At 36.0% G+C, this 25454-nt stretch overlaps 1 protein-coding gene across 2 annotated transcripts in view; it reads right to left on the bottom strand.

The window, feature by feature from the left end:
• MYO16 (myosin XVI) overlaps positions 1 to 25454 on the bottom strand; it is a 615551-nt gene that overhangs the window by 208759 nt on the left and 381338 nt on the right. For both annotated transcript variants that reach the window (XM_050766698.1, XM_050766697.1), the window contains one exon: positions 4462 to 4534. In XM_050766698.1, coding sequence (XP_050622655.1) covers positions 4462 to 4534 — 73 coding nt within the window. The remainder of the gene's footprint in view (positions 1 to 4461; positions 4535 to 25454) is intronic.

Here is a 25454-nt window from a genome sequence, read left to right as displayed (position 1 = left end):
CAACCTCTGCCTTCCAGTTTCAAGCGATTCTCCTGCCTCAGCCTCCCAAGTAGCTGGGAAAACAGGCACCCACCACCACGTAGGCTAATTTTTGTATTTTTAGTAGAGGCAGGGTTTCATCATGTTGGTCAGGCTGGTCTCGAACTCCTGACTTCAAGTGATCCGCCCGTCTCAGCCTCTCAACATGATGGGATTACAGATGTGAGCCACCGCGCCAAGCCTATATATATCACAATTCTATCTTCGGCAAAGGGAGCTTTTATTTTGAACAAATGTGTTCTGCCTCCAATTCTTCAATTCTCTAAATTCTTTCAGTGTTTTTCTTTTTCTTTTTTTCTTTTTTTTTTGGCATGGTCTTGTTTGGTAACCCAGATGGGAGTACAGTAGCACAATCTCGGCTCACTGCAGCCTCAACCTCTCAGGTTTAAATTATATTCATGTCTCATCCTCTCGAGTGGCTGGGACTACAGGCGTGTGCCACCACGTGTGGGTAATTTTTGTATTTTTCATGGAGACGGGGCTTCACCATGTTGGCCAGGCTGGTCTCAACCTCCTGGTCTCAAGTAATCCACCTGCCTTGACCTCCCAAAGTGCTGGGATTACAAGCACAAGCCACTGCACTTGCCATTCCAGCATACTGTTAATATGTAATTTTACTAGACATCATGACTTTAAGAGATTCACTACATGGCTTTGCATGTATGTGTTTAGTGGAAGAATGTAGGGAAATTATTTGTAGGTTAAATTATTTGTTTTCATGACTTTGCTCGTTGGCATGCAGAGCTCTGTGATAACATGTTTAGAGAGAAAAAATTCTATCATTTATTATAGTAATACCTATCTTAAATTTTTCTCATTGATTTAAAATGGCATATGATGAACTATTTTAAACATATACAATCATGAAGAGAATAATGTAATAACCTCCATCAACCACTAACTAACTTCAACAATCATCAGTAAGTACCAACCTATGGCCAATTCTGCTTTTTCCATTTCCTTATTGCCCTCAACGGTGGACTCATTTGAAGCAATTTGCAGATGGTATGTCCTTAAATCAGTAAATACTTCAGTATAAGTCTCTGAGATACAATAACTTAGAGAAACACATTTTTTAGTATCTTTATCATACATAATCCAATAAATAATACTTTTTAAAAATTTCATTAACTGTCCAGATTTCACATTACTTTAACTTTTATACATAATTTAGCACATTAGGGCCCAAGAATGCCCACACATTCAGCTGTTGTACATGTCTTTAGATAGCTTTTAATCTACAGGTGCCCTCCTTTCACAATTTTTCTCCGCATTTTATATGTTAAAGAAGTCGGTTGTTTGTCCTGTACAGTTTTCCACACACTGAAAAGTACTACTGGAAGTACCAAACTACTACTGAGCTATGTCAACTATATTTTTTACACTAGTATTGTTCTTATTACTAGAAATAATTATGAATAGAAATGATTTGCTAATTCTGCTATGGTCTGAATGTGTTCCTCCATAATTCCCCAAAGTGATGGGATTAGAAGGTGGGGCCTTTTGGAGGTGATTTAGGTCATAATGGCGCCACCATCCCGAGTGAGATTAGTGCCCTTAATAAAAGAAGCCCCAGAGAGTTGCCTTGATCCTCCGTCATGAGTGGATGTGGCAAGAAGGCAGCATCTATGAAGCAGAGAGCCCTCACCAGACACCAAGTCCACTGGCGTCTTGATCTTACATTTCCTGGCCACCAGAACTGTGAGCAATAAATTTCTGCTGTTTATCAATGAACCTCTTCTAAGGTATTTTGTTATAGCTGCCTGAATTGACTAAGATGAAGTCAGAGAAAATGGGATTAGAATTTCCTATGAGCTGAAGTATCTCATCTTTTAGATGGGAGTCCATTTAATCTTTTGGAGCTACTAGAGGAGACTGAGGTTGGAAATGCTGAAGTTTTAGAGTATTTCTTAATATCTCCTCAAATGTGTCCCTACTCTAAACCATTGTCAAGCTTCCTGTGGAGGAACAGTTGTCGAGAAATACATACATTTATTCCTGAACAAGAAGAACCACTATGAAATCCACTATGAAGACTTTTTTCTTATGAGTTTATTCTTCTTTAAACTTCAACTGAAAGCATGCTCGTTGAACTTCTATTCTATACAAAGCACAGACACAATTTCAACTCTGCAGGAGTTGACATTCAAGTGAAGAGCTGATGTATGGGTCGATAAGCTCAAAACAGAATAAAATACATATTATTAAAGCACTAATATTCTTCTAGGTTTGATTCTGAATACAGCATTGATTTGTTAAGCATTTTGTTGCAAGTTTGTAGTGGAATAAAAGATAAGAAAGTCCAGCTTCTGTTAGCAACACAGAAATCTAAAATGTATCGCTCAAACCAATGGTCTTAAAAAAAATTACATGCAAATTTGCACTTGTCAAAAGATGAGATTTGTACTTATCATAAGATGAGATTTCCACTTATCACAATGTAAATAATTTTATTCTTCTAAATGACTCCTACTTGCTTTTGTACACAATAGCAAAGCAAACCGTTAAAAATCATATATATATGTATATATACATATATATGTGTGTGTGTATTTTTTCAAAATTTAAGTCCCAGAATTGTTCTTGAGATTTTTACACATAAATGCCCAAAGGTAGCTTTTGGCATTTAATAGAGACTGACTCTTTAGATGTGAAAAAAAATGCCATTCCTATTATACAGAAACCTCAGGCTGTAAATGTATTTCAAAATAAATCATAAAAATATTTAGCAAAAGAAGTTCTAACAAGGGATTTAGGTAATTGTAGTAAAATAAATATGTTTCAGTAAGAAAACAACTTAAATGTTTTGCACATATTCGTCATTAGCACTCTCTATTGATAATTATATCTGGGTGTGGAGCTCCAGTTGTATGGCAAGTCCCCTAGTAGACTTCAGAGGTCATCATTCCATCTGTAATTTCTGCATGTCGCTTACCAGGAGATGGATAAAGCAGGGAATCTCATTGCAGACATGAAAGCTTGCCTGTTTTCTAAGATAATAACCTAAGGAATCTCTACTGATGCCAGACAGCTTCAAACCCTTGAGCTGAGAGATGTACCTTCATAAGCACCCTGCAGACCCACATATGTTGTCATATATTCTACTGGTCACACTTAACTGCTTTCTTCCTTATGTTCGTCACTACTTTTCTCACAATAAGCAATAAAAATAAACACATGAAGTCTTTCCTTTTCTATTCATCCACAGAAAACTATGAAAGGAGAAGAGATCTATGGCCTCTATAGTTCTAGTTCAAACTAGACATTTTGTAAAGTTCTGTAAAGAACGTGGTTCATGCTGACTCACCCTGGATTAGGTAAGTCAGCATAATTAAGATCTAAACACAGGATGATACAGAGCTTTTCTAAAAATAAAACTGGCCAATTTTTAAGTTTTTAAAGTGTTCCATTTGTGACAGTGATGGGTAGGTATCCATCATTTGTTAGTCATATACAGTATGAGAGTAACTGACACGAGAACCTCTATTGAATCATGTTTAATCTCAGAACTCTGTAAGTCTATTAACCTGATTTTACAAACAAGAAAACCAAAGTTCACTATAGAGTCTTCATCTTGGCCAAGAAATCGACGCTAGTAAAAGTCACAGACTTGCATCTCAAACACATTCTATTTCATTGTTTATCCTACCACACTACCCACATTAAGAAAATAAAGCTAAACAAATTACATGGTTATGAAAATTCCTCCCAAATGCTATGGAGTTGTAATTCTTCCTGTACTATAATATAGCTTGGTTTTCTATTTTTTCATGTTTACCTTCCTACAGGCTGACTTTACCCCTCTGTTTGATAAGGAGAATTGTATTTCTACTGCCTTTATTAACACTTAGTTTTTAGGTATACTTAATAAAACTATTCATGCAGTGCTATTAAGATGCCTAAATAATTTAATACTTTCAAAATGCCCCAAATTATAGATAGATTAAAAACAACCCATGCCTCTCTAATGTATTTTTATGATTTTCCAGTAGTCCTATGTATGAATGTCACATGGAGATGAATCTACAAATAACATCACGTAGCATAATAGAGCACTTCCACTCTGATGTTTGGTCAAGGTTTTTGAAAGCCTTCGCATTATTTCAAATATTCATTTTCTCCCTTCTCTCTGACCTAGTTGAAACAGCATTTCCATTAGCACAACTCTGGTCTTCATCTTGCATTGTCTTTTAAAACAAGTGATTCTGCTTTCAATGTGTGACTATGCCAGTTGTTTACAAGATCACATAAAATGATTAATATATTGATAAACCAGAGATATTAATCTTAAAACATGAGAGTAAATTATTTATTTTAATTCCATACTTGTAAGTAGTTACACTGTCTTTACAGAATTAAAAACAGAACTTAGTTTTAAAAAGCCATTCAAATTCACACAATTTTAAAAGAAAGACTACTTACTTGTTCAAATTCATTCTTTTGAAACTCTTCAAAACCAAAAATGTCCAATATTCCAATATCCAATGTCTGCATGCTGAAAGAAAACAATACACCAGGATAAATGGGCATCCTTAAAACTCCTTCATGACCCTCTGCTCATTCTTCAGGTCAGAAGAATCCAGACAGTTAGCACATTGCTGCCAATTTGGACTAAAAATATGAAATAATTATTTTAGAGTCTCATTAAAAAAACTCTGAAAGTTAGTCCCCCAAAAGTGTTATTTTAATGCTTTGATTCAAACACATGCACATTTATAAAAACACATCATCCTGTAAATCTGTTTAAATTCCTTATAGATGCTAGATATTAGACATTTGTCCAATGCATAGTTTGCTGAAGTTTTCTACCATTCAGTAGGTTGTCTATTTACTCTGTTGATAGTTTCTTTTAATAATCTGTACAACAAACTCCCATGATGCAAGTTTACCTGTGTAACAAACCTGTACATGTACCCTTAAACTTAAAAATTTAAAAAAACAAGAATTTGAGGCCAAAAAAACCCAAAAACCACATTGATTTTAAATTAAAAATGTACCACTAGGTGTGTGATTTAATATTTGCTTATCTGAAATAGTCCTTGTTGCTGTCTCCTTAGGTTGGACTTCTTTTCCTTTAAGGAACTGAACCTACATGTCAAGTGGTCCTCACTAGCTGTACTTGTGTCTTCTCAGGCTATGCAAGCAGTAAGTCAGAATTTTTTCATCACACCCAAGTGTGATGTAAGGTAAAACACAGTTAAGTCACAAGCATGTTCTTTGATGGATCAAATTTAGTCACTTTAAAAATTCTTCCAGAAGTAATTCTTATAAAAGGAGAATGAAAAATGTAGAACTTTTGAAGGATAATTTAAATAAATTGATCTTGTTATTCAATGTGAACTATCACTCTTGGAAACAGAATTTACTACAATTATCGATGATAAAAATCTCAGATGTCTGAGCCCACTTGATAAGCAAGGAAAGATGTAAGACAGGCTCAAGTCAGTGACAGCCGCTCTAGCAATGGAGATCAGGTGAAGAGGGTCACAGGGAAGGCAGGGAAGGGTAGCATGGGTGACTTTGGCATGAGCCTGCTTCTTACAAGGAAGCCCAGAGATAATTCTGGAATTTCTGGGAGGGCACGTACCCCACCTCTTCCACATCACTGATGTATAGTATGAATGGGACAAACGCTGTAGTAATTTCCTGCCAATGGGTACACTGTTCTGTTATTATTATTGTGCTTACAGGGTCAATATCCATTATTTGGTTGGTTGTTAAACTGGTATTTCCTTGCTTTTTCCAAACTGCAGAAGCAAACTGGCAAACATCTCAGTCTTTGCACTGTATTTTGTTTTGAACATTCAGTACATAATTATAATCCATGAGGGTCTATAATACATCGCTTCAATGACCATTTTTTCTCTAAAAATGTAGTCATAATTCTATAATATCCTGCCTGTAATATCTGTTGTTATATGTGGTAGAATATAAGCTTCATAAGTAGGAGGGAGAGAATTTTTTAAAAGCCTTCATACAAATTTCACATGTTAAAGAATATAATACAAGGAGAGAAAAAAAGAAATCATTCAATATATTTTCCTAATTGACTTAGTTTATAAGAAGAAAGAATAAAAATAGCTTTATAACTCCTAGTGTGTCCAAATAAACTCTACATGGATTAAATGCTGGAACAAGAAATTAAAATGGTGTAAGAAAACAAATGCGATTGTTTTTTCTGATTTCAGTTTTGGGAAAACTCAAAATAAGTGTTTTAAACTATTGAACACTTTTCAACTATTAAACACTAATTCAACTATTAAACTCCTTTGCAGGATAAGTAATATAAATAAAACTGTTTCTGTTAGAGGTAAATGTTATGTAAAAATGTATTGCGTCATTCGCTTTGGTCGGTGCTTTTCAATTTACTGATACACCTCTCCAGTTTTCTGTTCACCATCCAGCATCCATGCATCCTCCTCTCCATCCTGCTGGCCTTACGATATGCACAAAGAGATGTTTGGAATGATGTTCGTTCAGTGCTAACAATGCTGCTGAGGCTTAGGATGATTTTTTGTTTTGGTCATGTGTGTGTGTCCGTGTGTGTGTGTGTTGGGTGTGTAGCAGGGTGTGGTTTGGTGTGTGTGTGCGCTGAGTGTGTACTGTGGGGGTGTGGTTTGGTGTGTGTGTGTGTGTTGGGTGTGTGTTGGGTGTGTAGTGGGGTGTGGTTTGCTCTGTGTGTGTGTGTGTGTGTGTTGTCTGTGTGATGCGCTGCATCATTTTTCTTAAAGCAGTTTGGTGATAAAGTTTGTCAGACTTTGGAGATGTTCGGTCTTGGGGTAGGTTTAAATACTTTTTGGTTGGTTAACTTTAGACAAGTTACTTAAATATTTTGAACTGGAGTTTCATCGTGTATACAAACAGGAGACCAAGTAAAATTTGTCCACCTAGATCATTGCTAGAATTAGAGATGATACGAAGTTCTAAAACAAATAGCTGTTATACAGAGTTTCCAAAAAGCTACCTTTTTAAAAAAAAAAAAAATTAAGTATCAATCTTATTAAAATTACAAAGAAATACAATTTGAAAAAATTAGAATGAGAAAGATATTTTCCTATACACTTTTTCTGATAGTTTAAATTGGTAGAGGCTTCCTCAAAAACAATTTAGTTATAAAGTTTGCAATATTCATATCATTTGAACCAGTACTTCCATATATGGGAACCTATTCCAAGATTTTCAGAAATGCTTTTGAAGACTTATAAACAAGGATGTTCATTGTTATCTTAATTACTACAACTACAAAAAGAAATATTTATTTATATCCCAGACTGAAAACACAATTAATTAAATAGCATGGACCCTATGATAAATTAAGAAAGCAATATATAAATTCTGTATAAATAATAACCCCAATTATATATCCAGAAGGCCTGGAAAGAAATAGAATGAGACTTGAAAAAGGAAATGGAGATATTGCTTTACTTCTTTTAACTATTCTCAATTTTCTAAGGTTTCTATATTGAAACATCTATTTTTATAACCAGCAAATATTTCGTTGATGTGTATATAAAGGTAATATGAAAACACAGGAAATGTTCATGAACAACATTAATCCCAAAACAAAAGCCAGAAACAAAATGTATACCTTTAGTATACTTAAAGTATAATTTGAACTATGTTAAAAAATAAACTTAAGACACAGGAAAAATAAAGTCTATGTTAACAGTACATGTAATAAGCTGGTAGACCTGGAGGTGATTTCTTAATTTCCTAAATGTTCTTTACTGAGTATTATAAGAATATTTATCTTTAACATTATTTAAAAACTATATTTGGGCATTTTCTAATTTTGTAGAGAAAAGTGACACCAATATCCCTAAGGGCAGAGAGGGGAAACTACAGACCCGGCGGGTAGGAGAAAAGTGTCTGGTTTTGCCTGTGATAAGAGATGCTGCCAGGGCAGGGACAACTTAAGGAGTCAGGAGAAAAAGCACTGGGGCCTCTCCCCTGAAGGCCGGGTGCTGGCCCCAAGCACGGATGCCTCCGTTCACTGACATCAGGGTCCCTATGTCAGGCTCTCAGGTTTGATTACCCTCCTTGCTTCCCAGTTGACCTTGGCAGAAAAGACCCTATGATCATGGCATATTGTTTTGATAGAATTTAGGGAAAAGAGCAACAGATACCAGTGACACCATGTCGCTTCATATATACCTGCCTCCCTTACAAGGATGGCAAATTGCATCAACACACAGAGAAGAGACATTTGGCCACTGTGGCATGTGTGGGTGGGCAAAATCATTACAGGATGGGTTCACATTGGGGAAAGTGAATGATTAATTAGTAATTTAGAGTGGCATACATTTGATTGGAAGGGTATTCCTCTTAAATGATTTTTTTTCACATTTCACAGATACCGACTCCAAACATACTTGGTTTTTAAAAAAAGAAAATTTCATTGTCAGGAGAAAAATTAAATGCAAGTTAAAGCATTTGAAGGACTACTTCTGCAATTACTGAGATGCATAACATCTTCATTTAAAATAATTTATTTCATCATTTATGACTGAAATATGTGTCTGTTACTGCAATAGCAACCTTGGCAGGATAGTAATAAAAACTTTTAGCCAGCAAAACGCCCATACTACATAGCAGTCCGCATGGCTGTCCTTTCCCTTATTGATATTTGACTCCTATTCCACAGGCATTTAACTTAACATTCAATTTCTGACAAGGGGGAGCACAGAGGTCATGTGATCCAGCCAAGACTCAATCCTATAGGCAAAATTAACATATGAATTAGATGATCTGTTTCAGTTCAAATTCTGCCTTAGAATTCTCCTGAGAGCTTTCCTGATAGTTAACAAAACTGTCAGCTTGCATTGACATATTAGTAAAATGCAACACCCTTTACATCAGACAAAATATTAAATGCCAAGACATCAGTCTGGTTTTCATTCTACCTTTCATGTAGATAGGTATAGGGTGGAGAAAGGACTGAATTAAAGAGAATGTTTATCTTAGAACATGGGCAAACTCACTTCATCTGAGCAGAACAATCTGATGGTATGTACAAGGCAGCTTTTGTCCTCAATTATCCTCAGGCAAGGAGATTCCCTAGAGAGTGATCCAAGTAGTCAGTTTAGGAAGTAGCTTAACCCTACTTGGCACAAAAACCCTTAGACTGACTTAGACCAGTAGGACCCCAGATGGGGCAAGAATTAAATATAAACACATTCCAGACGTGAGCAATCTTGTCCAGACCTACTGCCCTTGGGATCAGCTGCACGTACATAGAGGCTAGTGCTGGAAAGTCCCTGGAGACACCGAGCATTCATCAACTGCACTGTCAATATGCTGATTTATTCATTTACAATAAGTTCTGTTTTCCTTAGTTGGCATGATGCCTCGCTGTGGAGGTGAGCTCTGCTTACATCTTACCTTCTTTCAACCTCGCAGGGTATTTTTCAGTCTATGAGAGAAACTTGGGGGGAAGAAGTAGGACTCTAGGATTGCATACTTTTGGGGGTTCCTCTCTTTTATTCTTTGAAGAAAGTACCTGAGACTTCTCACTTTCTGCAACCATGCCAGAAATTATGGAAAGCCTTTGCAATTCTGACAGTTGAGCTAGAAGCTGGGAGTAAACAGAGGCCCTCTGGCCTTCTCTATCCTTTATGGTAGGTACAAACTAGCATCCTCCTAGATACAGTCATTCCCTGCACCTTTCCCCACAGAAATATATGTTAGGAAGTACAGAACTGTGGACCCCTTGCAAGGAAGACTGCAGTAACTAGACTTCGAGAAAATCTGGGATGCAGGTGAACACAGGAGTCCTGTGCACGAAGCACTGTTAAGAGCATTTAAAAATGCCTCTCCTCATTTAATCCTAGCAGATACTGAGATACAGAATGGTGAAATAAGCTGCCCCAAAACACAGATGAGTATTAGAGAGACCAAACATTTGAACTTGGCCATCTAGCTGTAGGGCCGGTGCCTGAAAGGTCTATGAAGCACTGTAGAAAACTATTTCCAATTGCTGGTCTTACACCCGAGTCTAATTCTGCTCTCCTTAGAAACAGGAAGGGCACTGCCTGCACTTGGGATAAGAAAGTGAGCAGTTCATCAATAACTGTAGTAGTGATAAGAATATACATAGTAACAGATCACTTATATCCTTCATAGTAGTGAAAGCCACACTCACACTTTAAAGCATGAATACTTAGTATCTTTTTTCTTTTTCTTTTTTTTTTTTTGAGATGGAGGTTCGCTCTTGTTGCCCAGGCTGGAGCGCAATGGCATTATCTTAGCTCATCACAACCTCTGCTCCTGGGTTCAAGTGATTCTCCTGCCTCAGCCTTCTGAGTAGCTGGGATTACAAGCATGCACCACCATACCCGGCTAATTTTGTATTTTTAGTAGAGACGGTTTCTCCATGTTGGTCAGGCGGGTCCTGATCTCAGGTGATCCACCTGCCTTGGCCTCCAAAAGTGCTGGGATTGCAGGCATGAGCCACCTTGTCCAGCCAAATACTTAGTATCTTAATAAATTTGTGTTTTTATGTATTATATGCTGCATTTATAACAATGACATATATGTCTGTTTTGTTACAAAAAGCATCTTTAGAAACAAGAATCAAGTCGACCTACAACACAATTTAATTACCTTTCAAAAACAATAAATAATATTTATGTTGACTCATATCTCTACTCTCAAACAACTCTCATTTCAGAATAATAGTAGACTAAGTAAGACACCAGTAGTCCACAGGTATTCTGTAATCATGAAAAAGCATGGTTATGAAGCACAGATAGAAACACGGATAAATAGTTATCACAAAATAGTCTGTGTCCAAAAAAGAGCCAGAAACAAAACTGTACTTATGGGATGTGGAGCATCAGGAACCCGCATACATGGCTGCTGGTAGCTTGAAGCTGAACTTTGGAAAATGCTTTGACTTCATCTACCAAAGGTGAACACATGACTACTGAGTGACCCAGAAATTCCACTCATGGGCTTGTAGCCTGCAGAACAAGTACGTATGTTCGCCCTAGCATATGCACAAGAATGTTCAGGCTGTTTTGTTTCTGTTTTGTTTTGTTTTTTTGAAACAGTCTTCCTCTGTCACCCAGGCTGGAGTGCAGTGGTGCAGTCTCGGCTCACTACAACCTCTGTCCCAGATTCAAGCGATTCTCCTGCCTCAGCCTCCCAAGTAGCTGGGATTACAGGTGCGTGCCATTGCAGCCAGCTTTTTGTACTTTTACAAGAGTCGGGGTTTTGCCATGTTGGCCAGGCTGGTCTTGAACTCCTGGCCTCAAGAAATGCACCTGCCTTGGCCTCCCAAAGTGCTGGGATTACATGTGTGAGCCACTGCACCCGGCTGCGGCTGCTTTATTTCTAATGGTCAAAACTGGAAACAACACAAGTGTCCATCAATAGTAAAATACAAAACCGAATCATATGCAGAGGTATGTCCAGACATATTTTTACAAAATAATATTATACAGGAATACAATAAGAATGAATTACCACTATACTCAATTTCAGATGTGCGTCTCACATAGGAAACATTGAGCAAAAAGAGACAGACATTTGAAAAGTCTATGGAGGAGCCCTCTGGAGTGCTGGGTTGATTCTACGTCTTTTTTTTTTTTTTTTTTTTTTTGAGACGGAGTCTTGTTCTGTGGCCCAGGCTGGAGTGCAGTGGCATAATTTTAGCTCACTGCAACCTCTGCCTCCTGTGTTCAAGCAATTCTCTTGCCTCAGACTCCCTAGCAGCTGGGACTACAGGCACGCACCGCCATGCCTGGCTGATTTTCTTTTTTCTTTAAGTGGAGACAGGGTTTCACTATGTTGGCCGGGCTAGTGTCAAACTCCTGACCTCGTGATCCACCAGCCTCGGCCTCCCAAAGTGTTGGGATAACAGGCATGAGCCACCATGTCCGGACTACATCTTAGTCTTTATGGAGATTACATGTTATGTTACATGTGTAAAAATATACTGAACCGTACACATAACATGCACTTTAGCTATGTTTTACCTTGATATGGTTTGGCTGTGTTCCCACCCAAATCTCATCTTGAATTGTAGCTCCCATTATCCCCATGTGTCATGGGAGGGACTCCTTGGGAGGTGACTGAAGCACGGGGACAGGTTTTTCTCATGACAATCTCATGAATAAGTGAATAAGACTCATGAGATCTGATGGTTCTATAAAGGGCAGATCCTTTTGCACATGCTCTCTTGCCTACCCCCATGTAAGACGTGCCTCTGCTCCTCCTTCACCTCCCACCATGATTGTGAGGTCTCCCTAGCCATGTGGCACTGTGAGTCCATTAAACCTCTTTTTCTTTATAAATTACCCAGTCTCAAGTATGTCTTTATTGGCAGAGTGAAAACAGACTAACACATATCTCAATAAAACAGTAAAAAACAAACAAAATTTATGCTCACTTGGATCACAACTATGCACTGTGATAGAGATTATTAGGTAAATATTTGTTAAATGAGGAGCACTTAAATGCGGATTTATTCTGGCACTGCCAAATCAAACATGATGTTATAATAGTGAAATTATTATGGTTGGCTCTGGCTACTACAAGAGGCTCAAGCATCATTTATTAGTAGAAAGATTATCAGCAGGGAAGCAAATTACCAGCAAGATGTTTGAGTGACCCAGAACTTAAGGAAGAACTGAAAATACATTCTTCATGAAGTTAAATACACTGACCACAGTATTTCTCCCACTAGTGTTTTCACTGATGGTGAAGAGTTATATCTGGTCTCCTCCCTATGTCTGCTGACGCCTTCGTCAGCTACACGCTGCTCTGTCAAAGTGGAGATCCACTTCTTGGGGGTATCTTCAGGATAATGACTTTACTCCCTCCAACAAAAATGATAAATAGTTCCTTGTGTTCAAGCAATTATGTGGATGTGAGTCAGCGAGACAAACTAGAGGGAGGCTGCTTGTTGCTGAGGTATGTTGTCAAGGAGGGATGGATTTCCTGACCATGTACATCAACTAAAGAAGCACAGCATGAATAAAAGCTTTTAAAAACTCAAGCAACAGCAGCACATGAAGTCAACTCAGCTGTCTGCTACGTGTGGTTTGTACTTGCTATCTCAAAGTCAGTGACCAACTATATTATTCTGCATCCCATACAATAACAGAGAGTGGTTACATCTATATTCTTCGAAAAAAATGAGTCTGTATCATTGTATTTGGACTACCTTTAGTAAAATGGTGAAGTCAAAATGAAAACTTACATGAAGATGCAGGAATTCTGCAGCTTATTTGTCTTTTCAAGGAAATATTAATGTCAGTATTATATCAAGAAGAGATTTCTCCTTTCCTTTCTGTCTGTGTCAGTTTGTAGATGACTGTGGGACAAAGTTCAGCATCAGGATTCAGGACTTGGAATCAGGTTAGCCCAGTGATATTTGAGAGATCTCATGCCACAAAAGGATCCACATACATCGACATACAGATAGACTTGAAAGGAGACTGAGCCCTAAGGTGTATCTGAAGTTTATGTTTTGGTTTTTGACAAACCTGAGGGTCACAGAGAAGATGGTGAGTCAGAGGATATGACCAAGGTCTGTCAAGGAGTGCTCAAGAATATTATAAGGAAACTCAAAAAGCACGAAATCCAAGTACATGGGTCTGGTTTACAGGCCAGCAATTCAGGAAGAGACAAAGTTGGGACCCCAGCAGGAGTAATCCGGATAGGTGGGGTGGAAGATTTCTGTGATTGTCAGTGAAAACGTATGATTACCAACCATCGAAAAGAGAGTTTTCCCTATGTCTGAATCCCCTGTGTTAATGAATGAACGAGTTCTAGCAGGCACGTGCTTCCCTGCAAAAGAAAGCCAGCCATGGCAAATGTATATGGATGGTGACTGCAGGAAAGGCAGGAATCCAGGCTCTCCATGGAGTTCTAGTGCTTCTCCGGGACTTGGATTTGTTAAGGTAGATGCCCTGGGAGAGGCAAGCTAACCCAGGTCATGAGTTTGAGGATTTCTAAGAGTGATCTTCTGATTTGCAGCCTTCAAAATTCACCCATTAATAGTGGCCCTACCAATTCTCCCAAGACCTCGGGATCCATGGAATTGGATGCATTTTTAGCATAATTTGGGTTGGGGAAGGCCAATTCAGAGGTCATTCATTATGGTATAAAGTTGTGAGAATGAATTTGCAGAAATAAAGTTTTGTGATAGAGCAGAGTGAAGGCTTTTGTACAGCTGCTGGCTGAGCCTTCAGGGTGGCTTATTAAGCTTCGTGAATATTTTAGAAGCATTCACAAAACAACACTCTTCTCAGGGGTGAAAACCTTTCCTGGCTGATTAATTCTATTTTGTCTTTTCTTGATGTTAAATCAATATACTAAGAGTGCTATCGGTAGTTGGGTCAACTTTTACTAATGGGAGGTGAGGGAGGACTCAACATAACTGTTTTGCAAATGCAAAGAGAAGCCTATGGGCACTTCCTCACAATTTCAACCTGTCAATTAGAAAGTACCGTAAAGCCTCATTCGTAAGAGAGAAGAAGGAAGACAGGAGAGAGAAAGAGAAGACTAGAGAGATGAAATCAATGGTACAGATGGTATTTGTTTCCAGAAATGTAATTTTGATTTTACTCTGCATGGTATATTTATTTTGTACTTCAAACCAATTAGAGAATTACAATCTACCTTTCTTGTTTTGATTTAGTCTTTGGCCTTAGAGCGCATGCATATTACCAATAAAAAGTTCAAATATTACTGGCAGTTGGGAGATGGATATCAATTGAAAAGGTTTGTGTTTTTTTTAATTAAAAATGAAAGACAGTGTGGCACTAAATCATTCCAATTTTAGCCATCCCAATCAGAAAATTGACGTGTCTTGGAGTGCTATAATGTATGGATTGGTCTGATGTATCCAAAATGTATTTTAAGAGCATAGGCTATTTGGGTGTTACTGACAATTTCAAACTTATCCTAACTAGGAATTATAGACTCATAGGTCTTAAGATCAAAAACAAGCCAAAGAGAGATGTAGGCTAAACCTCCATCTGTAGGCAGATGGGATGTGATTATCACAATTTTAGGGATGAAGAAAATTAAGATTCACAAGACATAAATGTTTAACTAAAGATTTCATTAATGTTAAGTAGCAGGCTCAGAATAGGAATCCAGATCTTTTGCTTCCTATTACCCTTTAAAAAATTAAAACCCAGTTAAAAGATAAAATTACTGTATATGCATGTAGACAAAATTTACACGCTGCATATCATTTCAACCCCGTAGCTAAGGGCTACAGTAAAAAGTGCTGTTCACTTTTTTTTTTTTTAACTTATCATGCTTTTATTAATAGAGTTCCTTTTCTCCCTTAATTATCTTCCAGCCCAAATGCTCCTTTTTTATTTTTTTATTTTGGTTCTTTAAAAAATAAATTGTATTGTATATGTTAAAGTAGACAATATGATGCTATGAGATACACATATATAGTAAATGGTTATTAGAGTGGAACTAATTAACATGTCCATCACCACACATAGTTATCCACACCCCTACCTCATGGCAAAAGCAGGTATATTCTACTCATTGAGCAAAAATCCTGAATACAACCCACTGGTATTAACCATAGTCCTCACGTCCTATATTAGTCCTTTTACTTGTTCATCCTACATATTTGCTACTTCGTATCCTTCTATCTCCATCTCTTTATTTCATTTCCTCCAGGGGCTTCTGGCTACTAAGTGTTTTACAAAGCACTTCTGGATCTTTCCGCAATCTAGTACAAGTACTAAAAATCAACAGTCTTCATTACCTGAAGGTTTGGGATTTTAATGGCCCAGAAGATGACAGACCAAAGAGTTTGAAAACACCGGGAAGGCAGATAATCTCAGAATCTCCCAAATCACTCATGAAATGGAGAGCTGTCTTTTCAGTAATGACCTTCAAATGTACATACAAAAAATGTGTGGTTCCAAGTAACAGCTATGAACATTGAATTAGAGACTTGTAGCAAGTCGATGTTTCTAGATAACCAAGCACCACAAAACTGAGTGACTTAAAACAGCAAGTAGTTATTATTGTTCATAATCGTGTGTGTCACCTTGGGCCGCCTGGCAGACATTAGCAGGTTCAGGATGACCTAACCCATCAGCCCCACAATTGGCCGGCTGAAGGCTGGAGCAACAGGAGTGTCTGTCTCATCTTCCAGCAGGCCAGCCTGGCCTTACTCACATGGCAGTGACAGGGATCAGAGGGGGCAGAATCATGCAAGGCTTCGGAGTTGGCACACCATCATTTCTGCTGCATTCTGTTGACTAAAGCAAGTCACAAGGCCAGCTCGAATTCAAAGGGAAAGAAAACAGAATTAACCTCTTACAAGAGAAGCATCAATTGTACATTTGATTACATTGTACAGGGCATGGATGCAGAGACTAATAAAAATTGGGATCACTTTTTTGCAATGTACCACATGACACTTCTCTTGATACTGGCCTTTAAGCTAGGCTTTAATTATTGTATTAGTTCATTCATCATTGCAATAAATACATATTGAGCACCTTGATTGGGAAAGCACTGTGCTGCATTCTGGAGATCCAGATAGAAAGGAATAGAGGATAGCCTCGCCTGTGGAGGCATGTCCATATTCACATAGATTTAACTCTCGTAATAATTTCATTTGAAATAAAGAAATTACCTATATTTTAAAGGGTTATTTAGAAAACATTTAAGCTTTAAAACTAATCTTTTTTCTCACTGTTTTGATGGTCATCAAGGTGGGAGGCATTTTTGCAAAAACTCAGGCTTTTAAGTCTCGCATACCACGGTTCATATCCCAAGCCCACCATTTCCTGGCTGTGTGACTTGGGCCATTTACTTAACCTCTCTGAGTTCCAGTTTCTTTATCTGTAAAAGGGAGACAAGAATGCCAACCTCATAGCTAATGTCAATGTAAACTGTAATAATCAGCAGCTCCAAGCCTGTCTCACTTACAGGTAATATTCAAAAAATAATAACCACAATAATCATACCTTCACAACTTCTCACACCTGCACACATAAAGACGGCAGGCTTGGAAAATGTATTTTCCACTAGACAGTATGTGAAAAGAGAATAGTTCAAAGTTTGAGACTGACAAAAACTGAAAATGTCCTTTAGCTGCAAAGCACATCCTCCTTAATTAGAAAATTACATTCGAAAAAGGCAAACGATATTTAACTAGTGGTAGTGACATTTCCTTCCTGGTGTTTTTTTCGGGGACAGACAGGGTCACGGAGAGCCAAAAAGGGACATTCTGCTCTCCTTTGTGTACGGCACTGCAGTGCTATTTATTCTGGCAGAACTGCCACTATGCTCAAATGACAGGCACAGAGAGCATAATAAACAAAGATTCGGCTAACTCTATTGAGCAGGACAGTTATCAGGGGTTGAAAAGAGGCCAAATGCATTTCCCCTGTTAGAAATGAAACGAGAGAGCAGGAATAGCTAACAGTGCAATGAATTTTTTCTTTTATATAAAATATACAAGCTTTAGCCTCTGCACTCTTGGCTCAAGAACAGCTAGCAAAACAAAACACTAAAAGGATTTTATTGGCCTTTTAAATCATTGTATTTCATATACATTTTATTATTAAAACTATGTGGCTCTCAATATTTGTAAATAACCTATTAGTCATTAACAGAAAGAAAAAAAAAACGACTGTTTAATATTAAAAATGACATATTCTCCTAGATCTGATAAATCCATTTTCCTCTCCATCTCCTGAAAACATGTACTTAACACAAAATACATAGTTCTTTATTGGGTCAATAAGCTGCACTATTCTTGAAGCAATTTATCATAGATATCATGATTAATATTTAAATTTAACCACTATTTTGTCTATAGCATACTTTTTCAAAAATAATGAGTGGTAAAATTTTAACCATTATGTTGTACTTATTATCTGATAATTTAAAATTATTTTTAAGTATTATAATCTGTATGATACTTCGGTAAAACCCCAATACTTTTTTATTCCTCTAGATTCTTCTATTTGAAAATAAAAATGGTCTCACAAAGTAATGAAAAAACAAATGCACAATTGCAGAGAAAAGGTTTTTAGCTCTTTAGGAAATCATTATACATATGGGTATTTTGGTAAGGAAATGGAGCAGAAGGGGGATTATTTAGAAAGCAGGTTTGTCTCAGATATTTGCTAAATTGTATAGTTTGGGTTGTCATGGTAATAAGCAACGTGATTTAAATAAGTCTACACAGAAATAGAAGTCACTCATACTAGATTCATAAGAATCAAAGAAATCTCATTATTTAATGGTTAAAAAAAAATATCCCCAGTTTGGATGAAGAAGGGAAAAACATGGTGTGTTAAATGTGTTTTTCTGACAAACTGATTGTTACTTTACTCTGAAAGAACATAAAGACAAAATACTAGAGCTAAACAACAAAGGCAGCACTACAGACAAAACTTCTGGAGCACACTAAGAGGTATTTAGGAGATGATAATTTACAGACTCAGGGCAAAAAAACATCATTGGAAACTATGAAATAAATATTCAGCTCATGAATTCAGGAAAAAAATCACCCAAAAAGTCAAAATCTAAAGAAAAGAAAAAGAAGGATATAATAAAACTACAGAAAATATATTTTTGAAACTTCAGAAATTAATTAAACAAAATAACAAAGTGAAAACGACAACAAAACAAAAATATGATTCTTGAAAATAATTCGTAGAGGCAGATTCTTGAGCAAGAATTATCAATGATGTTGCGGACAATGCATAATCAAACAGTATCAGGAATGTAAATGTCAAACTATAGTTGAAATAGAGATTAAAAGATTACTAAACAAAGCTAGTGATGATTTAGCTGGTGAATAAATTAAAAGTATCAAAGTGGACAAAATTCCAGAAAATACGTGTGACTCAAAAAAGAAAGAAAATAATCTGCAACTATAATATACATTGTAAAATAATCAGTACCCAAAAGACAACTCTCCTTTCAAATGCTCAGAAGATTTTAGGGACATTTCACCAGACATTAAAGGAGTATATGATCTTCATTCAGTACAAACTGTTTTAGAAAAAACAGAGAGAGAAAGAAAAGAGAAAGCTAACCAACCTACTTTTTAATGTACATTTAATAGCAAAATATTGCATAAGAAGAAAAACAAGAATCTCATCTCAATAATGAAAATAAATGCAAACATAAATAAAGACTAGAAAGTAGAATGTAGTATATCATGAGCAAACAGGGTTTGCAGTATAAATTAAGAATGATTCAATGTCAAAAAATAAACATCAATGCAGTTTATAACATGAACAAAGAAAAGAAGGAAATTGCTATGATCTTCCTAATAAATAAATCATTAGAAAATATTTGTATCCATCCATGATTGAAAACACTAGGCAGAGGTTATTTACAAATGTAGTACTTAATGACAAATATTCAGTTGCCATTATTTTGGAAACTAAACAATAAGATCCATTATCATCACAAATTTTCCACAAGTATTGGCAGTGCTAGCCAATGTGATAAAATAAGAAGAGGTAAGATACATAAAGAAAAAAAGATAACTATGATCATTTACATAAGAAAGTAGTAAGCCATTTCACAGGAAATTTATTAGAACTAATAAGAAAAGTCGGCAGGATTTCTACATATAAGATCAACATAAGAAACTCAAGGTTCAGTATTCCAATAAATTAATACATAATAGAATAGAACTCATTATAGCCACACAAAAAAAAATTCATAGAAAAAGAAATAAACGTGTGCATAAAATTGACAGAAAAAAATCAAATATTATTTAAGGAACACAATAATAAATGTTGAAATATATTTGTGGAAGAAAAAAATCAATAGCCTAAACAGTGTAATTTTTCCCATATTAATCTATAAATTAATTTCTAGTCCACATTCCAGAAGAATTATTTTATGGATAGAGTCAAACTGATTATAAAATTAATATGTGAAAATAAAGACCCCAAAATAACCAAAACACGTAAGAAAAACAGAACTTACGAGAAGTAATTAAAGCAATATATCATTGATACGGTTTCAGTAAAAGAGATTAAAAATCTAGAGAGGGGTAAAGAAACATTGCTAATAAACAGGGAAGGGATCATCGAATATTTAACTAAAAATAAAAACTTTATCAACTCCTTACATACACAATAATTTTCTTGCTGTGCTGAAAATCTAAAGGTTTTTTTTTTAAAAATGTAAGATGACCTTGTGGTAGGAACAGAATGTCTACAGTAAGGCCTAAAGCTGGAACATGGTATATGACTGCATAAAGCCCAGTGAACATCCGTGGGCATGCGCCAGGGTGCAGGGCACAACTTGCTTTGCCAGAAGATGTCGACTTTGCTTGCAATCAAGAAAATGCAAATAATCGCTCTCCTTGCAATTCTGCCACTAAATATACACCTTGGGGAAAATTCTAAACATATATCTCAAGAGACAAGTATAAGGATACAGCACTGCTTGCAACTGAGAAAAAAATGAAAAGAGACTTCAGTGTCCATCAACAGTGAAATAGATGAGTATACTGAGATTTCTTCATCCACAGGTAGTGCAGCAGTTAAAAAGAATAAACTAAGTCTCGAGGTATCAATATAGCTAAATTTCAAAAACCACATGAAGTTAGCAAAAGATGTTCAGAATAAAATATGCTGTGGGATAGCATTTCTGTAATTCTTAATTACTCACAATGTTATACATGTGTTATGAAAATACAATGGCTAGAGAAAATAAAAAATGTGGAAGATTACATGTATTTGATAATATTGTTGTCTCTGGGGAGGGAAAGAGAAAAATGTATCATATAGGAAAACAAAAGAGACCTTGGCTTTTAGTGGTACTCATCTACGTCTTTTATGATAACGAAAATCTGAGGCAAAAGGTGAAAAATGTTAATAGTATTAATTCAAGGTAGTAGGTAAATGGGTGGCTTGCCTGGATTCCTTTTGTACTCTGCTTGACTACTGAGTTTTTCCCAAAAAGATAACATAATAAAAGAGGCTTTTACGCATGAAATAGACAAAGAAAAGTCTGGAAAAGTCTATTTTTATTTTCTCGCAAATGCACAGGAAGTGTTATTTTATAATGCATTTGAAAATTATAAACAAATTCATTTATTATGAATTAAGTACTTTCATTATAACGGATAAAGTAATGAATAAAATATATTTTATACCAACATTCAATTACTAATAAATGGATTGTCTAGATTTTGGGATTCTTATCTTTCTTACACATATCCTTTTGATTTGTAATTATCACCAACAAGTTTGAATCTTGATAATCATTTCAATAAAATGATTGATATAAGGGAAAAAGTAGAAACATACATAAGAACACATTTGGTTTTAATCAGATTCATTTATCTGTGTTCAATCCTCGCTTCAGAAGCAAGTTTCCATTTTTTCCCAGTTTTTGTCCGGTTAAATAAGATTATATCTCCTGTCCTTTTCCAAAAGTTTAATAGCAATTGATAAAATATAGATCACATCAGCGAGAAAGAGAGAGAGAAAAAACTTCACTTATGAGGTGTTAAATATGTCATACAGTCAGATGTTTTCCTGGGAACATTAATTTCCAATATTATTATCAAAAAGTGAAAATATGTAATTTCTGGAAGTTTTCTTATTACTCTGCAGTTTCTAGACATTTTCTTATTACTCTGCCTTTCTACCATCTAGTCCACCATTTAGATTAAGTTTTTTAATTTATTTCATGCTCAGAACACTGAGAAACATTGCATATTCTCTCTCACCATGATTCCTGGAATGTTAAGGGCAAATTCTATGTGGGTTGACAAAAAATACTTACTTTTAATATGTCTCTGCTTTATAATAATGAATAGCCTCTGATCCCACCTCACTCCATACTACTAACAATTACTATAGATTATCTAGTTAATGACATGGATAGTCCTAAAGGGCGGAAAACACTTAAATGTGAAGTTAGGTGATGCTTATTACACAAGTTCCATTTCACATGGAGGGTGGAAGGCATATACATTCTAAAAAATCATGTTGCTTATTTTCATTAAAATATTTCCCAACTACCTGCCTCAAAAACGAGGGTGCACTCTCCACCTTAGGCTTCTGGTAGAGAGAATAATGGCAAGCCTTCATCTAAAGCAAAGGAGACGTGTCTATAAGGAAGCATGGCTGGGGAAATGAGGTGTTTATGCCCTTGTGAGATTTTCCAAAATGGAAAATTCCCTCATCATACCTGAGATGCTCCCGACGGCTGCCTCCCTTGAAAGAGATTAATTTTCAAAGTTTTAACTCAAAGATTTAACTTGCCCAGTTGACCTCAATTACTTGCAAAATACTATTTATGCTTTGTAAGAACAATTAAGTGCTCGTATGGCTACATTCCAGTCCTTTTAAAAAGTCATAAATTTCACTTGTTTTTGTTTTTGTTTGTTTTTTTTTTTTTATAAAAAACCTCTTTGTTGAATAATTTGAGAATAAAATAATCACAAGCATTTACCCATAGATCCCCAAGCATACACACACCTGACTAGATTTGGGGGCCTATGCATCCAGCAAAACATGAGAAAATGGTGAACCCCTGAAGACTACAATAGTGGCCTTTTTAATAATATTAAAAAAAAAGTATCCCAAAGCTTAAAGCATATTGATATATCTCCAACTGCTATTGTACTTAGCAAGCATACCAAGGATTCTACAGTAAAGATGGGTAATTTTTCTGCAGAAGTAATGGCAACTCACCCTGCATAAAAAGCAAATAAATAAATGCATGAATAAACCTATGAGATGAAATTTGAAAACAGTCATGAGATGCTAGGTAGTCTTCATAAGTGATCTATACAAATAGTATAGATGTAAACTGTAATTCAAAAGGTATTTTAATAGCTTGCTTACAGTGCAGCTGAAAGATGTTCCTTCCTTAGCTCCATCTTCAGGCTCAGAGAACATTTTATAAACAAAGCTCTGGTTTACTGTTCCTAATGACCAAGATCCTTGAGAAATACTCTCTTAGAGCTGAAAATCGAATCCACTAAAAATAATCTTACAAAATAGGCTTAACATGCTTAGTGTCATTTTACTGTTTTAAAAATTATGTTATCCATCTATTAGGAGAAATCTCAGAATATATTTTTAAAATCACAAATTTTACCTAAAATATAAAAATAGAATTCTTCAATTTACAAAAACACAACAACAAAATCATTATACAAAAGACTTAACCTTAAAAATCCTCAAGAACTATAAGGAGACTGTGAACAACATTGAGGATATTAATCCAGAATGTATTAATTTTCTAATCAATAAACTAAGAAATTATTATAACCCAATTATATGGTTTTCTGGGGGAGGAGGAACAATGAATTCCCAGAAGTTATATGGAAAACTCTATTTATGTGTGTGTGCATGTTTGAATGTGTGTGTTTATGGCATTCGCTGAATTCCCACATTAGACTTTGACCTAGAAGAGGTTGAGATACACTATAAAGTTTCATAAGTATATTAAGTGCTACCTGATTGTATCAATCAGAGACATACAAAATCATAGAAAACTCTATCACTTAATGTGATCAGCAAGAAATATTCTCTTGTATTTGAAATCCCTGGATACCCAAAAAGCACTTTAAGATATACCTATACGTATTAAGAACCAATAGTATACAAACTGAATTCTTAGTAGAACAAAACCAAAGTGTAGAATTAGGAAATGAGAACGTAAGCCAATTCAACTTAATCCACTTAAACCAATTAATTCACCTCACTTTCACAGCATCAAGGTAAAGATCAGCCTTTTCTGTCATTCGGTTAGACAGTCTTCAGACCAAACATGGATTATCCAAAATGCCACTGTGAGGGATTTTTTTTTTTTTTAAACCAGCCAGCAGAATTCTTCAAAGCTATAATTATGTTTTCTCTATATGGAATATTTTTCCCTCTAATTAAGTAAAGATAACAAGTCTCACCTAATGAAGAAGTACAACTTTTCTGAAGAATATTAAATTGCTTGTTACAATCTTATTAGTGCAGATTCTCTATGTTCATTTAGACACTAACATTCTCTTAAGTGTTGTCAGATGCTAGGGATGAATGTACTCACCTAATACACTGATATCACCTTCAATTTACATCATACTGGATGTGTTCTGTTTTCTCTTTTCTGAGTGGAGTCATCAGTTTTGAGACCCTGGGAAGCTGTGATTCACGGTCAATATTGCCACCTTCTACAGATCACCTCAGTCAGACTTGGGGACACAGGGGCACTGTTGTGAATGTGCTGATGAAAATCTGGATCTCTAGGAAATCTCACATTGGCTTAAAAATCATTTCCCTTATTATCAAAATATGAGAATTTAGAAATGTGGTAAGATGCAAAAATTATCCTGCTGATGATTTCAGGAATTGAATCACTGGATTAACATGTGAATTAAACAAATAATAACCTTAAGAGAAAATGACTTCCATTTCTCTTTGAAACATTTTCTCTTTTTCATTTGTATAGAATCTGTTCAATACTTCCTTTTGTTATTTAAACAATTATACTGGGTAGCAAAGAGAAGGTTTAATAGTTCGAGAAATTTCACAAGTGATATATTTTCAAAAGCCTTCATTTTTTCCTCCATAATCAATTTCATCTTGTGAAACAAAAAAACTAAGGCTCCAGTTACTGGAATGGGAACCCCTTGCTTCTTGGTGAAAGACATTGTCACTTTTATACTTACATCCTTGAGCCTTCATTCCTGTTTCATTCTCCCACCTGCTCCCAGACACTCCATGGGATCCCCATCTCTACAGGGCACCTGTCCCCTGTTCCCAATATCTCCCCCACCTCAGCATGCCAGTTCCTTAGTTCAGGCACTGCGTGAGCCCCTGTCCACTGGCAGGACCTTGTGTTGTTCCAAATCCTATTTTTCTTAAAAAACTAAAAATAAAATAAACACACACACACACACCCCTACCATTTAGGAAATATCACTGTTTCTAACCCATGTGGATCTTATTTTTGCAATACTAAAAAACCACAAACCACTCTTGACCCTAGACAGGCATGTTACAAACATGTCAGACCTGTGACCTAAGAGAAAGAGTGGCAGTTGAGCAATGCAAATCCATGATCCTTGCTTACCACAAGGCAAACCCGAGCAAAACACTAAGAAACAACACCCCTATCTCTAATAGTGTTCTGTGAATCCTGATATTTCTATTTCCAAAGAACAAAATATCTCCTTTATCTGCTACTCTGTGAAACAAAAAGATTACGAGTGAAATGTAAAAGGAAAACCGGGATATATCTTGGGCGTCCACCACGTGAGTCATCTGCATTGTTTTCAACAACTCTCCCTTTCTCCATAAATAAGCTAATATAAACTAAGATGCTTTCTTACCAGCCACAGCCATCACTATACACACACACACACACACACACACACAAAAATATATATATATATACACACACACACACACATATACATATATGTATGT

This window comes from Macaca thibetana, chromosome 17, assembly GCF_024542745.1.
Source record: "Macaca thibetana thibetana isolate TM-01 chromosome 17, ASM2454274v1, whole genome shotgun sequence".
Classification (NCBI taxonomy): Eukaryota; Metazoa; Chordata; class Mammalia; order Primates; family Cercopithecidae; genus Macaca; species Macaca thibetana.
This window is presented reverse-complemented; position numbering and strand designations above follow the sequence as displayed.